This window comes from Primulina huaijiensis, chromosome 16 (assembly GCF_012295235.1).
Source record: "Primulina huaijiensis isolate GDHJ02 chromosome 16, ASM1229523v2, whole genome shotgun sequence".
NCBI lineage: Eukaryota > Viridiplantae > Streptophyta > Magnoliopsida > Lamiales > Gesneriaceae > Primulina > Primulina huaijiensis.
This window is the reverse complement of record NC_133321.1, coordinates 14,222,092-14,246,331: the sequence shown is the minus strand read 5'-3', so window position 1 is coordinate 14,246,331 and position 24,240 is coordinate 14,222,092. Positions and strand designations below refer to the sequence as shown.

Here is a 24,240-nt window from a genome sequence, read left to right as displayed (position 1 = left end):
GTTGCAACAACAAATCCATGTGTCATTCTTTCATTTGTTGTATTTGCTATACATGTAAAGATCAACAGCGTAATTTGGAAAACAATGAATAACATGCTTTTAATTCACAACTTCTGAGCTTTTCTTTCTTGGTATCATAGCATTAAAAAAAATGGCGGAGGCCAATTCCTCAACGTCCATTAACATTGTTCCTTCTAATCCCAATCTCCTTATCATCAACCCAGCAAATCAGATTACCTCAGTAAAGTTAAATGACGATAACTATCTGCTGTGGAACTTACAAGTTTTGGCTAGCATTCGAGGTTTGGGGCTAGAAGTGTTCATCCTCGACAACCCACCAATCCCTTCTCATCTTGTTTCCACCGAAGGCAGTGAAGAAACAATCAATCCCCAGTACATCTCCTGGTGTCGACAAGATCAACTACTCTTCTCGTTTCTTCTTGCTTCCATGGCAGAAGCAGTGCAAAGCCAAATGGTGGGATGTCAAACTTCATCCCAACTTTGGGGAAGAGTCACTTGTTTGTTTGCTTCAAGAACAAAAGCATGAGTAGTGCACTACAAACTTCAATTGCAAACACTCAAGAAAGGTAACATGTCAATGAAAGACTATCTCAGTAAGATGAAAAACTATATAGATACACTTGCAGCTACTTGCCATCTGATCACAGAAGAAGATCAGACTTTATACGTCCTTGGAGGATTAGGAATCAAGTATGATTCAGTGGTTGTTCACATCACCTCACACACCGACTCTCTTAATTTTGCTGATGTCAGCGCATTACTCCTGTCACATGAAGGACACATTGAAACCTATAATCTCAATGGCAGCAGCCATGCTCCTGCTATTCATGCCTCAACCTTAACATCCCCAAAGAAGCACGAGCACTTTCAGCCCTCCAAAGGTTCTTATCAACGAGGACGAGGCCATGGTAGAAACATGAGAGGAGGGGGGCGAAATTGCAACCCAACAATGGCCGCACTGTCTGTCAAATCTGCGCTATCACTGGACATATAGCAAAAATATGCTACTATCGTTTTGAGAAGGATTATGTCCCAATGCCAAAGAATACCAGGATATCGCAATATCAGTATCAACATCGTTCCTCTCCACCACATCCACCATCTGCCCTCAACACTACTGCGTTCAACACTACTGCCTCTGACTCTCCTGTTGAAGAATGGTGGTTTCCAGATTCCGAGGCATCCCATCATGTCACTCAGGAACTAGGAAATCTCACATTGGGTTCTGAGTATTTAGGGGGGGGTAAGGTTCAAATGGGAAATGAAGCAGGTTTGGCTGTCTCTCATCTTGGTCATTCCAAATTCCTTTCCCCTTCTTCATCTCGTACCTTTGTGCTAACTAATCTTCTCCGTGTTCCTCAAATAAATAAAAACCTATTGAGTGTTAGCAAGTTTGCACAAGATAACCACGTTTTCTTTGAATTTCACCCTCACTTTTGTCTTGTGAAGGATCTAGCAACTCAAGAAGTTCTTCTCAAAGGGAGTTTCCATGATGGGCTATACAAGTTTAGTCTTGGAAAACTTCTCACTCAGTTCATCTTTTCAGCAAAATGTCTCTCATCTTCATTTTCTTCCACTAACAGAGATCACATCCAGCCATCAATCAATGTGCCTCCGAGTCTCTTGGATCGGTGGCACCTTAGACTAGGCCATCCTAGCTTACCTGTTGTTAAGAAAATTTTATCTTCTTGTAATCTCTCTGTTTTCAGAAATGAATCTATGGCCTTTTGCACTACCTGTGAACTTGGAAAAAGTCATAAGTTACCTTTCACTTCTTCTTTAACACAATATTCAGAACATTTTGAATTAATATATGCGGATGTTTGGGGTCCAGCTCATACTGTATCTAGAAATGAATTCAAATATTATGTGAGCTTTGTTGATGCCTACAGTAGGTTCACTTGGATTTATTTTCTCAAGCTTAAATCTGAAGTGTATTCAGTGTTCCTTCACTTTAAGAAGTATGTTCAAACCCAACTCCAGAAACATATTAAGATCCTACAAACTGATTTCGGAGGAGAGTTTAGATCTCTTTCTAACTTTCTTCACAATCATGGCATAATCCATAGGTTTTCCTGACCTTACACCTCCCAGCAAGAAAACACCGCCATATTGTTGAGATTGGTCTTTCCCTGCTTGCCCATGCTTCTATGCCCTTAAGTTTTTGGGAATATGCTTTCCTCACTCCTGTTCATCTTATTAACAGACTTCCAACTTCTGGAACTCTTGGCCATATACCATTCACGCTTCTTTATCATAAAAATCCAGATTTTTCTTCTCTCCTTGTGTTTGGGTGTCTATGCTTTCCATGCCTTAGACCATACAATAACCATAAGCTTCAATTCCGCTCGAAACCTTGTATTTTCTTAGGATACAGTAATGCTCATAAAGGCTACATTTGTTATAGTAAGGATGGCCGAGTTTATATCTATAGGGATGTCAAATTCAATGAAGTGGTCTTTCCTTACAACAATATGTTTCAATCCTCTTCTGAAGATCCCTCGGACACTTCTTTACTTTACCTACCACAACTCATTCCCTCTAATATACCTCCAACCTTATACTCCTCTCCAAATCCTCATTCTCTCCTCTCCACTTCGTCCTTCTCCCACCATTTCCATGTCTCTATCCTCTCCTTCGGAATCCTCAAACTCTGCCTCCTCTCCCAAGAATTGCCACCCGATGATCACTCTATCCAAGGCTGGAATTTCTAAGCCCAAAGTTTTGGTCATAAGCTGCTCCATACCTGTGCGCCTATGCATAGTGAGTATCAAGCACTTATTCAGAATCAGACGTGGTCCCTTGTTGAAGCCCCTACCCACGCCCCAATCACAGGCTGCAAATGGGTTTTTAACTCAAGACTAATCCCAATGGCGATGTTGCTCTGTATAAAGCTCGTCTCGTGGCCAAAGGGTACTCTCAAACTCCTGGTTTAGATTACACTGAAACCTTTAGTCCGGTTGTCAAGCCAACCACTATACGGCTTGTGCTCACCATTGCCATTTCTAAAGGCTGGAATATTCGTCAATTTGACGTTAATAATGCCTTTTTACATGGACATCTTGATGAGATTGTTTACATGCGACAAGCGCCTGGTTTTGAGGTTGGGTCACGCAGTTCTCAGCTTGTCTGCAGATTGCACAAAGCAATTTATGGTTTAAAACAGGCCCTTCTTGCGTGGTTTGACAAACTCAAACGTGTTCTTTTGTCAATGGGGTTCTCTGCGTCTAAGGCCGACACATCTCTCTTTGTCAAATATGATTCAAGTTCTATTCTCTATGTTGTTATATATGTGGATGACATTTTAATCACAGGAAGTAATAACTCTCATGTTCAAGACTTGATCCTACAGCTACATACTCAGTTCTCTCTTAAAGATCTTGGTGATTTGTCCGTCTTCTTGGGCGTCGAAGTGCTTAAGTGTCCATATCAATCTTTAGTTCTTACTAAAACCAAGTATGCCCGAGATCTTCTTGTCAAAACAAAATTTGATAAAGCTAAATCTCTGCCTACACCTATGATTACCAACATCAAGTTATCTGCACATGATGATGACATATTTGAAGATGTTACCTTATATCGAAACACAGTCGGAGCTCTTCAATACCTCACGATTACAAGGCCCGACATTTCCTTCAGTGTGAATAAAGTATGTCAGTTTATGCAAAGACCTCTTCATACACATTGGAAGGCTGTCAAGCGTATTCTTCGTTATCTCACAGGCACTCTTGATTACGGTCTTCATCTCACTCCGTCTTCTAATCTCAATCTTATTGGCTACTGCGATGCTGACTGGGGCAGTGATATTGATGATCGAAGATCAACTTCTGGGTTTTGTTGGTTCTTTGGAAACACCCCTGTTTCTTGGAGCTCCAAAAAGCAAGCTGTGGTTTCACGCTCCAGTACCGAGGCCGAATATCAAAGTCTTGCTAATGCCACATCGGACCTTCTTTGGATTCAATCTTTATTAACTGAACTCCATGTTCAACCAGTCGCACCTCCTATAATATGGTGTGATAATCTCAGCACCATTGCCTTAAGTGCAAATCCAGTACTTCATGCTGGCACAAAACATCTTGAGCTTGATCTACATTTTGCACGAGAGAAAGTATTATCCAAGTCTATCTCCGTTCGGCATGTCCCAACTTCTGATCAAATAGCAAACATCCTCACTAAAGCTTTGACCGCTGCCACTTTTCTCAGATTACGTTCCAAGCTCAGACTTCTTCCTAAACCATTGCTGAGCTTGAGGGAGGAAGTTAAGAGAACAAAGATTCAAGGCCCATAGTCAAAAGATCAAAGTCCGGTCCATAATCAAATGTTCAAAGCCTGGCCCATCAAGAAAATGCTGATGAATGCGCACTCACGAATCTAACAAACAGAATGATTGTCTGGCATGTTAATTGCAACAACAAATCCACGTGTCATTCTTTCATTTGTTGTATTTGCTATAAATGTAAAGATCAACAGTGTAATTTGAAAAACAATGAATAACATGCTTTTAATTCACAACTTCCGAGCTTTTCTATCTAATTTTGTACCTACGTTTTAATAAATTGTTCACAAAAACTCTTGTGAGACGGTTGCACGGATCAATTTCGTGGGTCGAATTTCTTATTTGGGTCATTCATGAAAAAGTATTACTTTTTATGCCAATAGTATTACTTTTTATTGTGAATATCGGTAGGATTGACCCGTCTCACAGATAAAAATTCGTGAGACCGTCTCACAAGAGACTTACTCTAAATTGTTATTCATTTAAAATTTATAATAAATCTTTAATTTTAAATAAATTGCATTTGTAAAATAAGATAAAATAGTTTTAAATGAAAAATAAAAATGATATTATTATTTATTTTAAATAATAATAATTTAAATTGTGTAAATAAAATTAAATTTTTATTTATTTAATATAAAATAAAAATAAAGATAGATGAGTGAACTTATTAGGTTCGCAAACACTAACAATCTTGATTTTGACGATAACAAAAATTGTTATTGTGTTTCTAACATATTTATTTAAGTATAAAGTTGCTACCTAAAGTTGGAAGCTGAAACTCTAATTTTTGCAAATGGCTAGACTCTGACGAGTTTCAGTATTTCAATGATATCTCATAGATCAGTGATCTAAATGACCATTGGGCAAAACTTTTGAACAAATAACTCAATTTTCTATAAGTCATATTTCAGATCGATTGAGCTAGTTCGGATGTTGTCTAGGCGAAACATTGATTGCAAGATCAAGCTGGAAATCGCATATAAAGAAAACGGCTGGTCTTGACCAGCTCTGGTCGGACGGGTTAGTTTGGACATTATGTTTGTTAACCGGATGCCAGTATGTCGAGCATATATGTCTCTTAGAAACTCATATTTGAGTGATTCTTGATGCTATGCAAAGTTAAGATAAAGGGCTACAACTTTCATATCATGTTTACCACTTTGCCCAGATATCAAGAGCTATAATAACCGGACCGAACTACAAAACTTCTTGCCTTTAATCGGAGTATTTTTTTGATCAGTTATGATATTTTGATCATAACTCTCTCATACAAACTTGGACTGAAGTGATTCTAGATCCTATGAAAAGCTAATAAAGAGCTACAACTTTTATGTATATCACTTTGTTCAAAAATCAAACAATCAAGATCTATAATTAGTATATCAGACCACAAAACTTCTAGCCGCTATTTGGACTATTTTTCGAGTAGTTCTAGTATTTAGATCATATATATCTCATATGGATCATATATCTCTCATATGAAATCGAAATTGAGTGATTATTGATTATATAGAAAGTTAAAGAGGAATGGCTACAATATATATGTTTATCATTTTACCCAGAAAATCGATGATCAAAAGAAGAAAACAGCTTGACTTTGTCCAGTTAGACTCAAATTCTCTCAAAGTCCAGCCACCAAAATCCGACCAGACCGTTCTGAAAGTCCAACTGCTAAAACAACTTAAAATCAAAAGTAGTCAGAGAGTCACATATGACTGTTTTTATGTCATAAACAATACATAACTTTTTCAAATGTTTATATCATTCTTTAAGACATAAATACAACAATTTGAAGATGAAACAACAAGCTTTGATGGTGATTCAAAGTATAGACAACTTATATAAAAGAAAAACAAGTTAAAATAAGAATAAGCCCAAGAAGAAGTCTAAATAGATATATTAGCTTGATGAGAGATTTTTTCTTGTATACGAGGATGCATTTGAGAGTATATACACTATAATAGATTAATTTCCTCACATACACAATCACTCACACAAAAGAGAGTTGAGCTTCAAGAATAGTTGATTGATAGTATTCACATAAAGACATTAAAAATTGCGTTTGTAGTCTTGACATAAAAAACGTTAAAAATTATGCGGATTATAAGATTGCAACCTACAATCGAGAGTGTGTTATGATTTCGATCAGGCAAGAGATAAATTTTAAGTCGAAATGTGTTTGTACAAATAGTTGTATAAAATCAAAATTTTCTAGTAAATCATTCCCAAGTGGAAGAATGAAAGACATATGAGTTTTATATCCGAACATCCATAAATAAATTTGTGTCTCTTACTTTATTGCATTAAATTATTGCTACTGTTTTAAGATACATTGTTAAAGCATTTTATGTGTCTTTCAATACCAAAATAATGCATATCGAATGTTTGATAAAATTATTCAAGCAAACTGTTTTTATTATTTAAACTTGCATATTTTTAAATGTTTTACAAATGATTAATCGGTTTTTAGAGGGATTATTTTGAGTTTCTTCCACTTAGTTTTAGAACCAAACTCGAAGTTATTTCTCAGTGCTCGGTTAATTTTTGAACATTTTAAGAACGAGATATTGCATCTCTTTTAATAGCAAAATATTTAAAATATAAGTCGAGCTCAAGCTGTATATTTTACTTAGTATATCATAAGGTTTCAATTAAATTTATAAACCAAAATATATAACATAGTTTTGTACAAACAAAAGTTATACATAATAAACTTAAATTCATGTCTCAACTAATTTTAGAGATAATATTTAAATTATTAACTGTATTTACATTTAAGATTTTAATTTAAGATCTTGAATTATCTGGTAACGATAATTTCCAATATAGTAATTATTGAAAATTCAAGAAAATCATAAGCTCGAATATTTTTCACTTTCCCAAAAGCTTGTTGGTGAGTAAAATCCAACAAAGATAAATAATTATGAAAAATAGATTATTAAAAACACTTATTTGAAAATTGAAAACAATATTTTTTTCTTGTTTACGATATCTGTTTTTGCTTGACGTTCTAAAGTTAAATATGATCGTTCTTATTAGGAGGACAAAGAGTCATCCGAATCAGACCTGTTTTTTGGAGGCCTATAATTTTGGGAAAAAACAACTATTATATAATAATAATAGTGTAAATTGACTCAATATGAATTTATTATTCTTGTGTATTTATTTCTCTACAATAAAAAAAAAATTTCCCGGACCAATATAATTTTTTTAAATATTCTTGGATCTCTTGATAAATTATTTATAAAATTTATTATTCTTTGGCCTAATGATAAATTTTTTCTCATTATAAATTTATTTTTCCAAATTTCAATATAACAAAAATATATATAATTTTCATTCCCTATATCTTTTAGTATTTTTCATTAATGACCCAAAGAAATACGTATCATAAAATACAACCCGTGAGACCGTCTCACACACATTGTTGTCATAATAATATTGAGGACCGTCTCACACGCATTTTTGTCATAATAATATTAGTACTCCGTCCTCCTATTTCGCAAGGGCTTTGTAATGAGAAGTAATTGACAAAATTAAAGATTGTGAAATCCTCAATATAGTGAAAATGGCGGAGAAATTGGCTCCTGAGAAAAAGCACAGCTTCATACATAATGGTATGGATTCTCTGATTTTATATGTGAATCTGAAGTGGATTTCGTGTTTAAAAGCCTTTTTTTCCCAGGGCAGAAGGTGTTCGACTGGGACCAAACGCTTGAAGAGGTGAATATGTACATATCGCTTCCGCCTAATGTTCCGAAGAAGCTATTTTATTGTAAGATTGGCTCCAAGCATGTTGAAGTCGGGATCAAAGGGAATCCTCCTTACCTTAATGTTAGCTTCTGTTTATATATATATATTTCCCAAATTGTGATTTTTATGTTGATTTTAAATATTTATTGTTTTGGTTTATTGACAGTCTTTTTGTTTGTTTGTTGGGTCAATCACAGCATGATCTTACGGCTCCGGTGAAGACCGATTGTTCATTTTGGACTCTTGGTAATTTGTTCTTTGATTTTCTTCAGCTTCGAATATAAAAAGTTCTTTTGTTATGTTTCTTCTAAATGCATGCATGGTGGAATAGCTCGCTGAATTTATGGGTTTGATTAAGTTGTTTGCTTCATGTGTGTTTGGTGGGAAGGCATTGAAATGTGATCTTCTCATTTCCTTCTTGAAAAGTATAGGAACTGGGTCTTGTATTTCTTGTAGGAAAATGGTCTAAAATCTGAAACTCGTGCAAATTAACTCTCTTGTTTGTTTCTTAGCTAAATGAAGACCTGCTGTTGTGGTTGAATATGAGATATATAAAATTTGTCAATTGGGATTCATAACTATTGACTGTACGTGGAACTTATTAACCTTTGTTATTAATCAACAATCAAAGTTTAAGGAAGGCATTTGGCCGTGAAAATGGTGCTCCAAAGGCAAAGTCTTGTGCTAGTTTATCTAGGAAGTAGAAATTGATCAATGGAGCAGTATATGATGGATCTTTTGCATCAAATTCGCAGTTTAGAACTTTATTCTAGTTTTCTGGGAATAAAAAATTTGGATGAGTTGGTTGTACAGTTGCAATGGACTTGACGTTTACATCTATCATGCGATAACTTGGTAATGGCCAGACAGCTATTCTGATAGCGTGGTTTTTACATTATTCAATCTCTTATATTCACTGTGCAGAAGATGAGATATTGCACTTAACATTGCAGAAGAGGGACAAAGGTCAGACATGGTCTTCGCCTATAGTAGGTGAAGGCCAGTTAGATCCCTACACTACAGATCTAGAACAGAAGCGGCTCATGCTTCAACGATTTCAAGAAGAGGTATACCAACCTTAATTCTCTTGGAAATGTATAATAAAGAATATAATTATATAAGTATAATAATTATATATCCGCAACAAATGTCAAGAAGCTAGTCATTAAATCTCTGGCTCCCTCATTAAGAAACATATTGGTGTGATTTAAATTGACAAGGACCTTCGTATCCTGATTATATTATTTTTCCACGAAAATTTGACTAACATACTTACAAAAGCACCACATACTTTGGCTGTGACGAGATCTTATAAACGTTTGTTTAGTATTTCATGCTTGCTAGAAATGTTGACACTATCATCCCAACTCTATGGTTTTCTTTTCTCAACTTATTGTTGTCAGTGAATATCTAAAGATCAGTATGCATGACTTAAAGGAATATTATACACCCCAAAATTTCTTCTCATTTGTAATGTAAATTTTCATTCTGCAGAATCCAGGCTTCGATTTCTCACAGGCTCAGTTCAATGGAAATTGCCCTGACCCAAGGAACTTTATGGGAGGAATCCATTCTAGTTGATGGTCTCTAGCCTTCAAACATGTACTCTATTTGTTTCAGACATGAAACCGCGTCTCGGCTTTTTGCAAATAATTTAGGTGTATGAACTGTGTTGAAAGTGTAAGCTTGAATTGTTGCACTACCTATATTGGTGATGTCTGACTTTCTGTTGTGTAGATACTTTTGAACTAATTGTTTTACAGTTCGTAATGTCAAGAGGTACTACATATTAATCCTGAATAAAATCTCAATCCGAGAAATATCAGGGTTGAGCCACTGGTTCACTCCTCGAACCAAGTGATTGAGCCTGAAAGCTAATCGTGCTCTTGTCAAAGTGATTCGACCTGCGTGGTGACAAATTGAAGTAATGGGATGCTGCTATTCACAATTAGTTTCATTTTCTGCTGTGCACCCAATCGTTCTAAAAAGAGAGAGCTTTGGAACTCTTTTGCACTTCTGCTCGGAAGCACACTATGGTTTTGATTTGTCTTCCTCTTATTGTTTATGGTAATTATAACGTGTAGGAATTTGCACTTGTATCCAATACGATACACATTCTAAAAAGAGAGACCTTTGAATTTTTTCGCACTTACATGTTCACATAATTTATATTTATCGTTTCAAAGAAATATATCAGTAATTATAAAATTTACAAATAGCTCTCATATTACATAATATGCTTAAACATATATTCATTGATCATATCTGATCAAATATGTTTATTACTATTGTCGCATAAATTTTCATATCACACCATTTTGTTGACGGATACTTCTTCTGAAGTACATAAAAACATCTTATATATTTTAAACAAATATCCATGATGGGTTACGGAAACGTTAGTAAGTTTTATTTTGAGGATAACAAAACTTGTTGTTGTGTTTCTAACATATTTATTTAAATGTGTAGTTGCAAGATGTCAAGTTGAGATATTTGAGAAGCTGGAATTTAAATGAAGTCGAGCTAAAATCTGTCGAGGAGAAATATTTCAATGATATCTCACAAACCAATTATCCGAATGACTAGCGTCCAAAACCAATGGAAATTCAACTCAATTCTCCATAAATCATATTTCAGGTTGGTCGAATGAATTAGGACGTTATCGAGGCGAAATGGTGGTCGCAAGATCCGACCGACCAAACATCCTCGAGCCGGACAACTTGATAAATTAGCTCTGGTATTTTGACCATATCTCTCAGCTTGATTATCATGATGGAACGATTCAGTATGCGTTGTAAAGATAAGACAATTATCTACAAATCAGCTTCAAAGATCGAAGTCTTAATCAAAACTTAAGAAGCTGATAAATCACGATGAAATTGTTGGTCTGCAACACAGATATAGCTTCCGGCTAGACATGAGCATTTCCGGTATTTTGAACATATCTCTCTCATATGAACTCGAAAATGAGTCATTTTTATTATATGAAAAACTAAGAGAAATGAATAAACTTTCATGTTTATCACTTTGTTCAGAAATCAACAAATCAAGAGTTATAATCACCGGACCAGACCACACGCATTCAACCATTTTGCTCATCCAATCGACTAGATGCATACAACCGTTTTACTCATGCAATTGTTTCATTCAACATTTTTGCTCATCCGACCGGTTCATTCATTCAACAATTTTGCTCCTAGAACCGGACTGCAACTGTCAGAGAGTCTAAATAGATATATTAGCTTAGTGAGACATTTTTCCCTTGTGATGATATATTTGAGAGTATATACACTATAATTGATTAATTTCTCCCCACAAACAATCACTCACATGTACAAAAGAGATGAGTTTCAAAGTTTAATGGAGTGATAGCATTCACACAAATATATTAAAAATTGTGTTTGTAGTTTTGACATAAAAGATATTAAACATTATGCAGATTGGGAGGTTACGACCTTCAATCGAGAATGTTTTAGAAGTTTCGATTAGACAATTGATAAGTTTTAAGTCGAAATGAGTTTATACTAAGGGTTGTATAAATCGTCTAATGAAATCCTTTCGACAACGAAAGAAATAGAGATGTAGCAAGATTTGACCCTTGAACTTCCATAAAAAAATTCGTGCATATTTATTTATTGCATTACTTACTTTTGCTACTATTTTTCGTAGACATAGTTGAAGTATTTTATGTGTCTTTCAAATACCAAAATATTGCATACAAAATGTTAGATAAAAATGCTTCAACCAAATTTTGTTATACATTCAACTTGCATTCTTTTCAAATGTTTTACAAAATATTTAATCGGTTTTTAGAGAGATTATTTTGAGTTTCTTTCGCTTGGTTTGAAAATCAAACTCGATTTAATTTCTCAGTGGTCGGTTCATTTTTTGAACATTTCAAAAACGAATTATTGCTACTCAAGATTTTAAAAAATATTCTGAAAAAATTTATTCATCATTCCTCTAAACTCCAACCTGATCCTAACCATCCATATTTGAAACATCTTTACACGATGAGATAATTAATATACAAGGGACCGAGCAACCGTATATGAGGCTGAAATGAGATCTACATTGATTGGTGTTATATTCACATAGTTTAGCACATAAGTTGTAGCATAAAGAGTATGTGCTATTAATCATATGCTTTGTGACATTTATTTTTGTAAATCAATTTTAATGAGGTACATAACACAACCGGTAGATGTTCATATAATCGGATAAGGGATATATATATTCTCTAGATGAGAGGAGTCGTGGTGGTCCCCGGATCAATCGAAAGTTGGATCTACATTAGATCTCACGAAAATAATCCCATACCACTCCAGTTGATATATAGCCACAAATAACCATCACTGATCAAGAATCCTTTTTAATTTTTTTTATGGACTGTTTCGAGTTGTTGAAGAGACTGATAATACATGCTACCTCTATGAGGTATATGAAATTTCATGATTAAATCCAACTTGTATTTTATGCAGAACTCGTTCCGATAAATCTCCCGGTGGTTAGCTTAAATCTCTAAAGGGAGAAAAATTAAAAGAAAAATATTCTAAAAGTAGACATGCAACTCAAATTTAGTACAAACTAACATCAACTAATTTCCTCAAAAAAGGGGCTCGTCAGCTGAAGTTAACACAAGGACAAGGTACATGAAAGAATCAAATTAAATACAGCCATGTTTGCTGTGAAACAAGCCTTTAAATACATTCATGAGCTGAAGAATCAATTTATCTATGGTGTATCAAAACATACCTCCTTTGAAATTTGAAACTTAAAATTCTGTGGTGGCACTTCGCCTCATCTTCCGCGGAGTTGTCTCATATGGCGGAAGAGGAATCCCGAACACCCAATCTAGAACATTGAGGTACTTGGATCGGAAGACATCCCTCTCCATGGCATAACAGTGCATGATTATTGCGGTTGATATGCTAAAGATCAAAACATCAGCTCTCTTGAAATTTTTTGATTGGGTTAAGTATCCTAAGTCAGACATGCAAGTGAAGAAGCTCTCGATTGCTCGTGCAAGGCAGTATAGAGATATCTCTATCCTTCTGCTCTTCTTCTCAATTGCTAGAGCTAGACCAGTCGGAAACTGTTATGGTACATACAACAAGATGCGTAAGTTGGGTCTTTGTTTCAGCTCTATACTCAGAAACCATTAGCTGTTTTTTCCTAATTTCAAAATCAGCCTTAAACAGTATCACTATTCATTGAATCATAAATCCATTCATCAAATGAAATCCATCCATCCAGGGCAGCCTCAGCCTATTCTATCCACCTGTCTCTTTCAAACTCATTAAACTGTAAATGGTTTTTAAACAGTTTCAGACCGGATGACCAAAAATTTAATTTGATGCGATTAATATTCATAATATTTTTTTACTAAAACATCATTTAAGAAGAAACATATGGAGTACCTTGTATACATTGTTTCGAACATCTCAATCGCTTAAAAAACAACTAAAATAATAAAATTTCAAAAAAATTTCTCGCCATCTAAAACTTTCTTATTGAATATCCTTTTTAAGAAAACATTTTGCAACTAATTTGATTTTTTTTTGAAGGACACATTAGAATGCCCACTCAAGCCTACTATATTCTCTCGCACATGGTTAATTTTTTAATTTCAGAAAGTAATATAGATGTTCTTTTTACCGTTCCGATTGCCACCATGGGAACATTACACTTCTGGAAAATCCTGAACAGGAAGCATGTCCATATCCTATAAGAAGAAAAAAACTTTAAAATAACGAGTAAAAGTAGTACGATAATATTAATAAAAGAAGGATTCCAGGTGGGGGATGGCCTGAGCAAAGTCTGGTATAATTTGGCAGTGACAGACGGTTAACGAGATGTTATAGCGGGGGTATTACCTCCCACTGGAGATCTAACAGTCAGCATAAGCTCAAACACATGAGATCTATGCTTGATCCCACATGAAAAGGACTTTTGGTGCGGTAGTTATTGGATGTACCCAGAGGGTAATGTTGTCCTGAGGGTAGCAAGAACTCAATCGTGACATGGGTGGAGGCCAGATTTGAATTTAGGCGCTGTTAGTTGTCCCACATCGGTTGGATAAATAACTTGGGAGTTGCATATATGGACTTGGACAATCATCCCCTCTTGAGCTAGCTTTTGAGGTTGAGTTAGGTCCAAGTTCCAAGATCTTAACATGGTATCAGTGCTCAGATTCACCGTTATGCGTTGAACTGTCCATAATTGGGCCACCCGCTATCCCCATAATTGGGTCATTTGTAAACTTCACGCTCCAGATGTTCATTCTTGGGCGTGAAAAGGGTGTGTTAGTTGTCCCACATCGATTGAATAAATAACTTGGGAGTTGCATATATAGACTTGGACAATCCTCCCCCCTTGAGCTAGCTTTTGGGGTTGAGTTAGGTCCAAGTTCCAATCTTAAAAGGCGCCACCATACTTTCCTCTCATGATTCCGCATGATCGCTTTTCAACATAACTGTTTATGGAATGGTCTGGATATTTCCGAGCAGTACAATGGACTAGGTTACTTTTCAATAAAATCCATGTGATTAAATGAGAGTAAGGTTTTACCTCTCCTCTTGTTGCTCCTTGTTAAGTTTAATTTTAATGTTTTTTCCCTATTTTCAACTGAAATGTTTAGAAAATTGTCCAATTTTTTGAGCTGCTTGGATGATAACAGAACTCCATCCAAACAAAAGCTATGTTGAAATTTTAGCTACCCAGCATAGATCTCAGTTGAGAACACCAAAATGTATATTGATCACCGATAGTACGAGAAAGGTTCAGAACACTCCTTTCCGTAATTATTGTGTTTAAATTCAAAACTTACCAGGCAGATGAACAGTACATGGAGAGAAACAAGCTTGACCTCGCAGTACCAAAAAGACCTTTCCATAAAATTGTGTGTGGCCTGGAAGACGTTCAACAAATTTACAAGTACAAAATTTAGTTAATAAATGGGCCATGAGAACAAACTTGAGTGAAGAAACGGAAGAGATCCTTGCTTAACTACTGTAAAGGTCCAGTTCACATTTCAAAAATTTTAGAAAATACAGCAGATTGTAACTTATAAGCGGTATTATTGTCAATCAGAAGAACCAGAGCATATGATTTAAAATAAGTTGAGATTTTAATTATACAAGCATACAGCAAATGAAGTTCCCTTAGAAAGGAAAATGCAGAACCTAATACTTGAAACAGTGAGAAAGTATGGAGGAAAGATAACTGATGATTATCTGAAAACAGCTATCATAATTGGATAATATAACCAGTTTGTAAAAAGGCAAATGCCAGGTAGTCCTCATGCCCGGGTCTCTTCGATGCCGGGTGGGGAGAAAGTGGCCGTTGCACTGATAGGGAAAGAGCCTATTCGGCAAGGCAGAGAGAGGGTGATTGCTGATATTCAGACTTCGGAAGCTCCATTATAGAGACACTTCTCTTTTGACCTATAAACTTCATGTTTTATAGCTCAGAAATTAGTTATGTTTAATGAAAATTACTTGCCTCCATACTTGCATGGCAGAAAAATGTAGTTTCCAGAAAGGAATCCAAACAGAAATGTCAGTAAATTAATCTAGTGTGCCACATATTCCGCTGTTTATGCTTACATTGAAATTGAAACAGCATCGATAGGTTCAATTAACCTGACTTAACAAATTCATGTTAACTTCACATGTTTAAGATATTATCTGTACTAAACTAAATGATGAAGTGATATCTCATGATATCCTTGATAAAATCAGCATTTAAACCATTCATTTATTACTCATATATTGCACAATTTTATCATGGCAGATTCCATTTCAAATTCAATCCGCTTAATCTCAATACACAAGTTAATGTAGCTGTAACAAGGTACAGAAAACTTATAATATAGGAAATGTGATATACATCATCAGAGAAATCTTTAAAATTCTAAACTCATACAGTTCCTAAGGTAGAAGCCTGTTCTAAAGCAATTTGAATATGTGGAGCACACATATCTTTCTTCCACGCGGAGTTGTTATTCTCTTCCACAATTTTGTTCTCAATGCTTGCCCACAGCATTCACACTTTTATTCAAACATGCAAAATGTAATGAAATATCAATGGAGTGAGAGGTAGAGAATGGCAATGTAGATGAAAGTGGAGGGGGTCAATATTTTAGGAGACATAAGAAGATGGCACATTAGTGTCAGATAATTTTGTTGGTTTACTTGATCGACAAATCAGGGTATGTGCTATGGCAACATGTTTCAGATTCGGGTAAATTGCAGGTTTTATAAATATTCCTGATTTTAAGAACATGACAGTCATTTTAAAGGTTACTTAATTTGGTCATTCAATTAGGCAAGTCTGAGTAATTAGGTAGTGTTGTTGTGGATCGATTCTCACAAATGAACAAGAAGATCTTCAACCAGTAACAATGGAATGCTTAAAGGAACAGAGAATTGGGTAGTACACAGGCTTAAAACAAGCCAATCCCACAAAAAGTAAAGAGGAGTTACCGCTTTAAGACACCTTGGCGATGAACGATCAATGCAGGAATTAAATACACTGGAAGATAAACCGGCAGTGCTCTTTTATAGGCTTGAAGAAGAAAGGAAAAAAAATGTGCAACACATGCTTGATTCCCATGTATTATCTGCATGAAATAAAAGTTACAAAAAAAAAAGTCTGCATGACGAGTGACTACTCAGAATCAAATTATGCAAAAAGAATTTGCTTTTGATAAAAATCACATGGCATGTTAATTGATCACCACGGACAATTGTCATCTCCCCGCGTTTATCGCATCTATTGTAATGGTTTCCAAAAATTTGGCACCATCAATCTTCGGTCCTGCCTCCCCAAATCTAAAGCAGTGAGGTTCCAATTCATCCTGAATTGGTTGATTATCAGTTAAAAATTTTAAATGTAGACATTTGCGAATTTCTTTGATCCGTAGCAAGTAACCATAGAGCTCCGGACAAAAAGTTGAGAAAGTAATTAGAATAATGAGCTTCGCTAGGAGGTTAAGAAGAATATGGTACGCAAGATTTTAAATTTTGAAAACTTAATAAAGGCAGAGGTTCTCAGAGCAGACACACATTTGGGGAGACATCTGAAAAAAAGAAACTGGCACGACTGATGGAGTGTTATTTGTAATATTGGTGACAGCAATCGTAGTCACATTAAGAGCTTCAAATAAAAAATCTAGTTTAATGTGGAAAAATTTATTGAATATCTGCCAGATATTCATCAGTAAAAAAAAAACAAGACTTTGTCCAATTAGATATGAGAAATTCAATGAAAACTGCAATGTCATGTAAATGTCAAACAATCACAAACTCAGATCCAAGGTTAGAAGATCAGATAAAAATGCAGTATTTATATACATAAGAAAAATCAGTTCAATCTTAACGTACCGAGCAAGGTACTTTCATTGTTGGATCCAGTTTAATTTCAACTCCCATAGACTTGTAACATTTCTCTATAGCTTCCAAATTGGTGAAAGGTAAACCACATGCAATCTCTCTCACCCCGTTCAAAATGACAGGGTCCTTTGCTCCATGTTTATTGAGAAATGACTTATATGATGAGGGCAAACTATTTTGCTTCAAAATGTAGGCTGACCTAAAATAAAATCCAAAAATCAACCATAAAGCATGCTCTTAGAAGAATTTAATATTATATACTTTCATGTGAGTATAAGACTATAAACCATATCCTGTAGTCAGGTCTTCCAATAATTGGCGAATAACTACAATGAATACATATTTTGAGGGTAAAAATCAAAATTATGATGGAATACTAATTGGTATTCAAATAATAATAATTCCAAATTTGGCTACAAACCCTTCCAACACACTAGTTACAACTTACAGCATGTATACTTTTAAAATCAAATTTGAAGTACGCCAATAGCATGCTAATCTCTTTCGGTTGATTATATGCGCTGAATGCTTGAATGCAAATGCATTTCCCTCGAAATGCCTGAAACCATGTCAAGCAACCCACATGCTTCATTGTAGCAATGATTTCCATGAAACAGAAAAGAGTTTAACCCTGATCTATGATGCCTTCTGGACATCATAGAACATTATGGCAAGTAAAAGTTTAAAATCATGTCATCAGAGAGTAAACAAAAGATTAGCCTTAACTAGCAGTTCAGAAAATTTCCATGGCTTTTAAATGTTTAAAGACAGAACAATGCAGAACTAAGTTGATCATAACAATGATCCTCAATCATCAACCTAATGAATAAGGCAGAGCTAAGTTGATCATGTTTCAAAATCTAGCCTAAGTGCCTAAAGTTTCCAACGTAAGCTTCTTATATGCATAAACATCCAAAAACACCAGCAAGATGATACCCACATTGATCTGTGTAGCCCATGCATACATTTCCACAACAATGGAGAAATTGAAAAGTTGTTGAGATTAAAAGAAAAAACAAAAGTAAATTCATGACATTGAAATTGAAATAAAAATATAAATTGTTTAGCAGCGAAATAGAACCTTACAGAATCTGGGAAGACGAGAGACACATGAGGAGAATATCTCCATATGACCATGTAAGAGGCTTACATATATGCCCAAATCGATTGCTTTTTATCCCACATCGTGAAGCCAACACAGTGGCACGCATGAGGATGTAAATTGCCAAGCTTGTGTGCTGTGTGTTCAACCCTGTAAGTAGCATCGATGGCCCTGCAATTGCCCCCGCCAGCAAAGCCCTCCATTTTGCAGTCCTAATATTAAGATGATGATGCAACGGATCAATGCACAAGTTTATGCTAACAATACAGACCACCACATAAACAAAAATAACAATGCTGCTAGAAAAAATAACCAATCTGAAAAAAGGAAGAAATAACACAAATAAGTAAAACTAATAGTGGAGGTTAAAAAATCATGCCTGCGGTGACCACCCAAAGAAGTAATAATCTCATCCACGGACACAAATGTCCCAGCAAATGTGCCAAGAAACAATCCATACCTCAGAGTTTCTTTCAAAGCCAACACCACATCTGCACCACCTGATGACATTTCTACTTTCCTGGGAAAAGACAAACACAACATCTGACCAAAAAGAAGAAATTTTGATTGACGACTGGAGTATACACGAGCAATATTAACACATTATACCTGTAGGAAGGTAGTGCTCGGCGGCGGCGAATGCGAGTGAAAAGAGCGAAGAGAGCGAGGCCACCTTTTATGCCAGCGCCGATCGAGAAGCCTTTGACAGAAGCCGTGAATACACGCCACATCTTATCGTAGTCCTGAACAGGGTACGAGTCGAAGCTCAGCAAAGAGCAGGATGACGATGAAGACGGCAGGCCCAACGCCGAAGATCGCTTCCTCCGGCAGTACAAGCAGTCCTGGATGTGGTTAGAGCGACACGTGCACCCCTTCTCATCATCGTTGGAGGCGTCGACTGTTCCGTCCACCGGCGCCGCCATCACCGGTGGATGTAATTAATTAGCTTTTTTCTAATGATTGGCTTATTAGTAAATTGACCATAAGAGGAATCTTGTAATTGGATATCAAAGAAGAGTAGAATAGGTTTTCAATTGCGCACGTGTACAATGCATGATTAGCAAGTATATCATGAGACGGTCTCACGAATTTTTATTTGTGAGACGAATCAATCCTATCGATATTCAAAATAAAAATTAATACTCTTAGCATAAAAATTAATACTTTTTCATGGATGACCCAAATAAGAGATTTGACCCACGAAATTGATCCGGAGTTTTTGTGATGCAACGATATTCATTTCTTATGCTTGTAACATGCTTGTCCGGTTGCATGGATATATATCAATTAAATTTATCTCGCAAAATTGATACATGTGATACTTTTATAAGAGTTTTTATTAAATATAAATTATTGCTACATGTACTTCGTAAATAAAAATCCAAATATATGTATGACTTTACAACATTAGAAGAGATGCTTTGGACAAGCGAATCCGAAGCGGCTAAAGTTGCTCGATCAGATCGACATCTTCTTCATCAAACCCAGACATGATATGCAGAAGAGACGAGCATTGTAGAGTCTATATCCTTTTTCTTTGTTTATATTTTGTTTCGTTATTTATGTAATAGGTTTTGGTTGTTAAGATTGAGACTTGGACCTAACTCAATACTAAAAGTTAATTCAAGAGAAAGAATTTTTCAAGTCTATATATGCAACTCTCAGAACTTTATCCAACCTATATGAGACATCTTAACAGTGGTACATATGAGAGATCCGATCTCGGGTCGAATCAGTACTTGTCAATGGATATGCTAATCACTTCATAGATTGAATTGGACAAGGCAGTGTGGTCTAATTTGGATATATATGAGTGTGATTCAGTTGGGACCATGAATTGAGATCGAAATGTTTTTCAGAAGATAAACTGCTTGAATGTACTTATCTAGTTAGAGTCTTCATGTCCCATCTTCCTTTTTAACAACATAGCCACAATTACCTTGGACGGTCGTTCGTGTACTCGACTTCTTAACCGAACCAACAGATTCTTTCTCGGTTATTAATTTGTGCTAGCTGTTGTAAAAAATAATTTCATAGATCATGGTCATGGGGTGCCAACAATTGTACTTGAAACAACAGCATTTGAGGACTAGTAGGTATGGAACTTTTTCTTGGATAGCAGGTCGCGTAATGACATCAACGTGTTTAGCGAATCTCCTTTGTTCAATAGAGTCTTACAGGGAAACACACATGATGTAAATTTCGTGGTAAATGACTAACAATATACAAAATGATTCTATCTAACCAATGTGATCTATATTGAATGAGCTACTTTTGTCAAGAGATTTTCATGCTCTGAGGATCTTAAGAAAAATATGAATATGCTAGAAAGGATGTCGAGCGAATTTTTGGAGTGCTCCAATCTCATGGAGTAATGATAAGAGGTCCGAAACGATTTTGGTACAAGAATAACTTGAGAGATATAATATATACATGAATTATTTTGCACAACATGATTATTGATGATGAAAGAGATGCAACAATCAATTGGTTAGATGATGAAGAAAATCCCGCGATACTGATATTTCAAGGCTCTACCCCAGAATTCGAAGAAATAGTAAGCAACGTGATAGTCAAGTGCACCATCAGCTTCTAGCTGACTTAGTTGAACACATCTAGGAACACCATAACATCAACATTAATGAATTAATATTGAAGAATTTAATATGTGAAAAGCATAAAAGGAAACATGCATAGACTATATATATGTATTTTAGTTGTTCTTCAATATTGGCTTTAATTTATGTATGTCTTATTATTTACTGAAGTATTATATAATCGAAATTTTATTTATTAATGTTATTCATGTCAAATGATAAAATTAAGCGTTTATTATTTGACCTGGATATAATCAGTGTATTAATATCGTCTTTGATTGAGTAATATATTTTATTTACCGATAGATTTAAAAATTTTGATCCAAATCTTACCAAACTTTTGGCTGAGAACATTGGCTCCTTTACAAATGTGGGAGTCTTGTCAGAAGGAAACATAATATATGATTTATATCTAATAAAAACTTTATATTTTATTTTACGTATAATTTTTAAAAATTCAATATTAAATTGTACGTGAAATAATCATTCATCGAAATTATGGCACATCATGTGAGAGGCCATATTCAGATAGACATAGAATGGATTTTTATATTTCCAAAAGATAAAAAAAAAACAAACAAAATACATTGCAAGATTTCAAATAATATCATCTAATAGATCACGATCTCTAATAGATCACGGTCTCACATATTTTTATCCGTGAGATGAGTCAACTCATCATATATTTACAATAATAAGTAATATTTTTTAATATAAAAAGTAATATTTTTTTCAAGAGTATCTCACAAAATTGATTTGTGAGACCGTCACACAAAAATTTTTATATTATCTAAATTATTTGTACATGAAAATTGTAGGTCAAAGATTATATAAACCTTATATATATATATATATATATATATTAACTACAGGATTAGAATTCAAATCCATTAAGTAGACATTTTAGTCGATAAATATTTACGTAAATCAATTCATCAGACACACAGAAACACAATATACTCGTATCCAAGAGCCTGAGAGAGTGAAAATCTTTTCCTTGAGAAATCACAATTCCATTCAGACCTTGGAACATGGATCAAGATCAAATTCTAGGAACAATGGAACGGTTTGATTAACTGTTGATTTCGGAACATTCTACAAGGAAATCACTTTATGATTCGAAAGTGATCGTAGACATGGATAAAAGCGCGGACCCCCTTTTATCGTGTCCCGACCTTGCTCCTGAGATATTCAAGAACTTACGTGCGTTGGAATTCATGAAAAGGCGGCCGCCGAAATCGACGCAAGTAGACGAGAAACGTGGTTATTACGTCGAGTGGTTCGTCGATACCGTTGATGTGTTAGAGTTTTCCAAAGAGACACTCTATCATGTGGTTCAATACTTTGACAGTTGGACGATGGGGAAAAGTGCGGACAACACAAAAACAGAGCTACTTTGCGTTGCATGCTTCATCCTTGCCTCCAAGTACGAAGAAGTTTGGTGCCCTAGCATGAGAATCTTTTCAAGAAAATACAAGTTCTCTTGTCGACAGATTGTTGATATGGAAAAATCGGTGTTGAAGTCCTTGGGATACCAGTTGTCCAATCCCACAACATGGTCTTTCATGGAGAGGTTTATGCAAGCTGCACAAGGCGGAGTGGAGTTGAGGTGCATGGCCAGCTACATCGCCGAGCTTTCGCTTTATTCTTACAACATAAACATCTACTTGCCTTCGGTGGTGGCCGCGTCATCGGTGTTCTTGGCGAAATACATTCTTCACCCATCACAAATGCCATGGAATCCAACCTTGCAACACTGTAGCTTTACGAGCCATCTAATTTACAGGAGTGCGTCATGGAACTACATGACATTAATGCCATTGGGAAAACGTATAATTTTCCTGGAATTAGTCGTAAGTACCGCCTGTTGCTCTATTGCCGTGTAGCGTCGAAGGCTGTTCCTCTATCCATTCCTGCCGAATACTTCAACAGTATCTAAGCCACCTTGGTGAATGATAAGCACGCATGGCCTTGAGATGTTGTACTTGAGATTTTGTAATTTTGTTTCGGTTTCTGATTTTCAACTTTTGGTTTTTTTTTTGCAATTTACGAACTTATAATATGTTTCATTAGTTGTACAAATTTGGTTGTATATATAACATTACTCTAAAAAAATTTTGAGTAGGTCTTTTGTGAGACGGTCTCACGAATCTTTATTTGTGAGACGAGTCAACCCTATCGATATTCACAATAAAAAGTAATAATTTCAGCATAAAAGTAATATTTTTTCGTGGATGACCCAAATAAGAGATCCGTCTCACAAAATACGACTTGTGAGACCATCTCATACAAGTTTTTGTCAAAAAAATTTGTTTGATAATTTTTGTGTAAAAAACATACATTTTTTATTAGGATGTGAAACTCATATATTAATGATTAGATAAGATTTAATGAAATATTTTGAACTTTTAATAAATTAGAAAAATAATCAGAAAAGATAGAGAGATGTACAAAAAATACCAACACCAGCAAAATTAGCTAACATAACTAGCTAAAATTTTCGAAAAAACAAAAATACATGTGTTCTTAGAAATTCAAAGAGGAACCTAATAAAAATAGGTAAAGCTACTTCAATATATTTTGCACCAAATTCTTAGCTGCATTGGTATTGCATAAAAATCAATGCAATCTATATTCACTATATTTTGAAGCACTACAATAAAAATATTTCCAAAATATTTTTTTCAACATTAATGTTATTATTTCATAATAACTATTTATAATTTGATAACACGTAATAACTAAATCTTATAACTTATATATTAAAATTTAAATTAATTTTTTGATAAATTTATTTTTTTTAATAAAAAAACATAAATTGGAAGGAAAAGAAACTGATAATTTGATATTAAATTAATAATATAACACAAACGCAAAATTATTGATCTAAATATGTTTGAGTACGCTAAGGCCATCTCCAAAGCTGCACCAAAATGGTGGTGCAGCTTATTTATCTCCAATGGGGCTGCGCTTGGCGCAGGAGGAATGGAGCTGCGTTATTTTGGCAAATAGGCGCAGGAGGAGACCTGGCGCAGGGGTATTTTTTTTAAAATAAATTTTTAATTTTTTTATTTATATTTATTATGAATATTT

General features: G+C 35.0%; 3 protein-coding genes across 4 annotated transcripts; 2 read left to right on the top strand and 1 right to left on the bottom strand.

Annotated features, from left to right (window-relative positions):
* Positions 1-7,770: 7,770 nt before the first annotated feature.
* LOC140961580 (uncharacterized) lies at positions 7,771-9,803 on the top strand. 2 transcript variants are annotated; one of them, XM_073420211.1, is made up of 5 exons: positions 7,771-7,917; positions 7,991-8,134; positions 8,251-8,299; positions 8,978-9,120; positions 9,548-9,803. In XM_073420211.1, exons 1-5 carry the CDS (start codon positions 7,915-7,917, stop codon positions 9,632-9,634), a joined length of 426 nt encoding a protein of 141 aa, XP_073276312.1. In that variant the 5' UTR covers positions 7,771-7,914; the 3' UTR covers positions 9,635-9,803. The 2 variants fall into 2 exon arrangements, with proteins under 2 accessions (XP_073276312.1, XP_073276311.1); XM_073420210.1 differs by having other exon boundaries at positions 7,986-8,134.
* Positions 9,804-12,629: 2,826 nt separating this feature from the next.
* On the bottom strand, positions 12,630-19,580 carry LOC140961237 (uncharacterized). Its single transcript, XM_073419629.1, has 8 exons — positions 19,160-19,580; positions 18,930-19,070; positions 18,535-18,762; positions 17,440-17,647; positions 16,540-16,676; positions 14,883-14,963; positions 13,712-13,778; positions 12,630-13,148 (listed from the first exon to the last, which is right to left on the bottom strand). Exons 1-8 carry the CDS (start codon positions 19,471-19,473, stop codon positions 12,828-12,830), a joined length of 1,497 nt encoding a protein of 498 aa, XP_073275730.1. The 5' UTR covers positions 19,474-19,580; the 3' UTR covers positions 12,630-12,827.
* A 2,703-nt stretch (positions 19,581-22,283) lies between these two features.
* Positions 22,284-23,086, top strand: LOC140961050 (cyclin-A1-4-like). The gene is made up of 2 exons (XM_073419371.1): positions 22,284-22,841; positions 22,934-23,086. The coding sequence occupies exons 1-2, from the start codon at positions 22,284-22,286 to the stop codon at positions 23,084-23,086; spliced, it is 711 nt and encodes a 236-aa protein (XP_073275472.1).
* The last annotated feature ends 1,154 nt before the right edge of the window (positions 23,087-24,240 follow it).

What these genes read in the sequence shown, in the direction of transcription:
- LOC140961050 (XM_073419371.1), top strand. Translation starts at nt 22,284, where the DNA reads ATGGATAAAAGCGCGGACCCCCTTTTATCGTGTCCCGACCTTGCTCCT. An exon ending in CGGTGGTGGCCGCGTCATCG is followed by an intron (nt 22,842 to 22,933) that starts GTGTTCTTGGCG and finishes TCTAATTTACAG; the next exon opens with GAGTGCGTCATGGAACTACA.
- LOC140961580 (XM_073420210.1), top strand. Translation starts at nt 7,869, where the DNA reads ATGGCGGAGAAATTGGCTCCTGAGAAAAAGCACAGCTTCATACATAAT. An exon ending in GCACAGCTTCATACATAATG is followed by an intron (nt 7,918 to 7,985) that starts GTATGGATTCTC and finishes TTTTTTTCCCAG; the next exon opens with GGCAGAAGGTGTTCGACTGG. An exon ending in GGAATCCTCCTTACCTTAAT is followed by an intron (nt 8,135 to 8,250) that starts GTTAGCTTCTGT and finishes GGTCAATCACAG; the next exon opens with CATGATCTTACGGCTCCGGT.
- LOC140961237 (XM_073419629.1), bottom strand. Translation starts at nt 19,473, where the DNA reads ATGGCGGCGCCGGTGGACGGAACAGTCGACGCCTCCAACGATGATGAG. An exon ending in TCTTTGGGTGGTCACCGCAG is followed by an intron (nt 18,763 to 18,929) that starts GCATGATTTTTT and finishes TCTTAATATTAG; the next exon opens with GACTGCAAAATGGAGGGCTT. An exon ending in CCATGGTGGCAATCGGAACG is followed by an intron (nt 13,149 to 13,711) that starts GTAAAAAGAACA and finishes GTACCATAACAG; the next exon opens with TTTCCGACTGGTCTAGCTCT.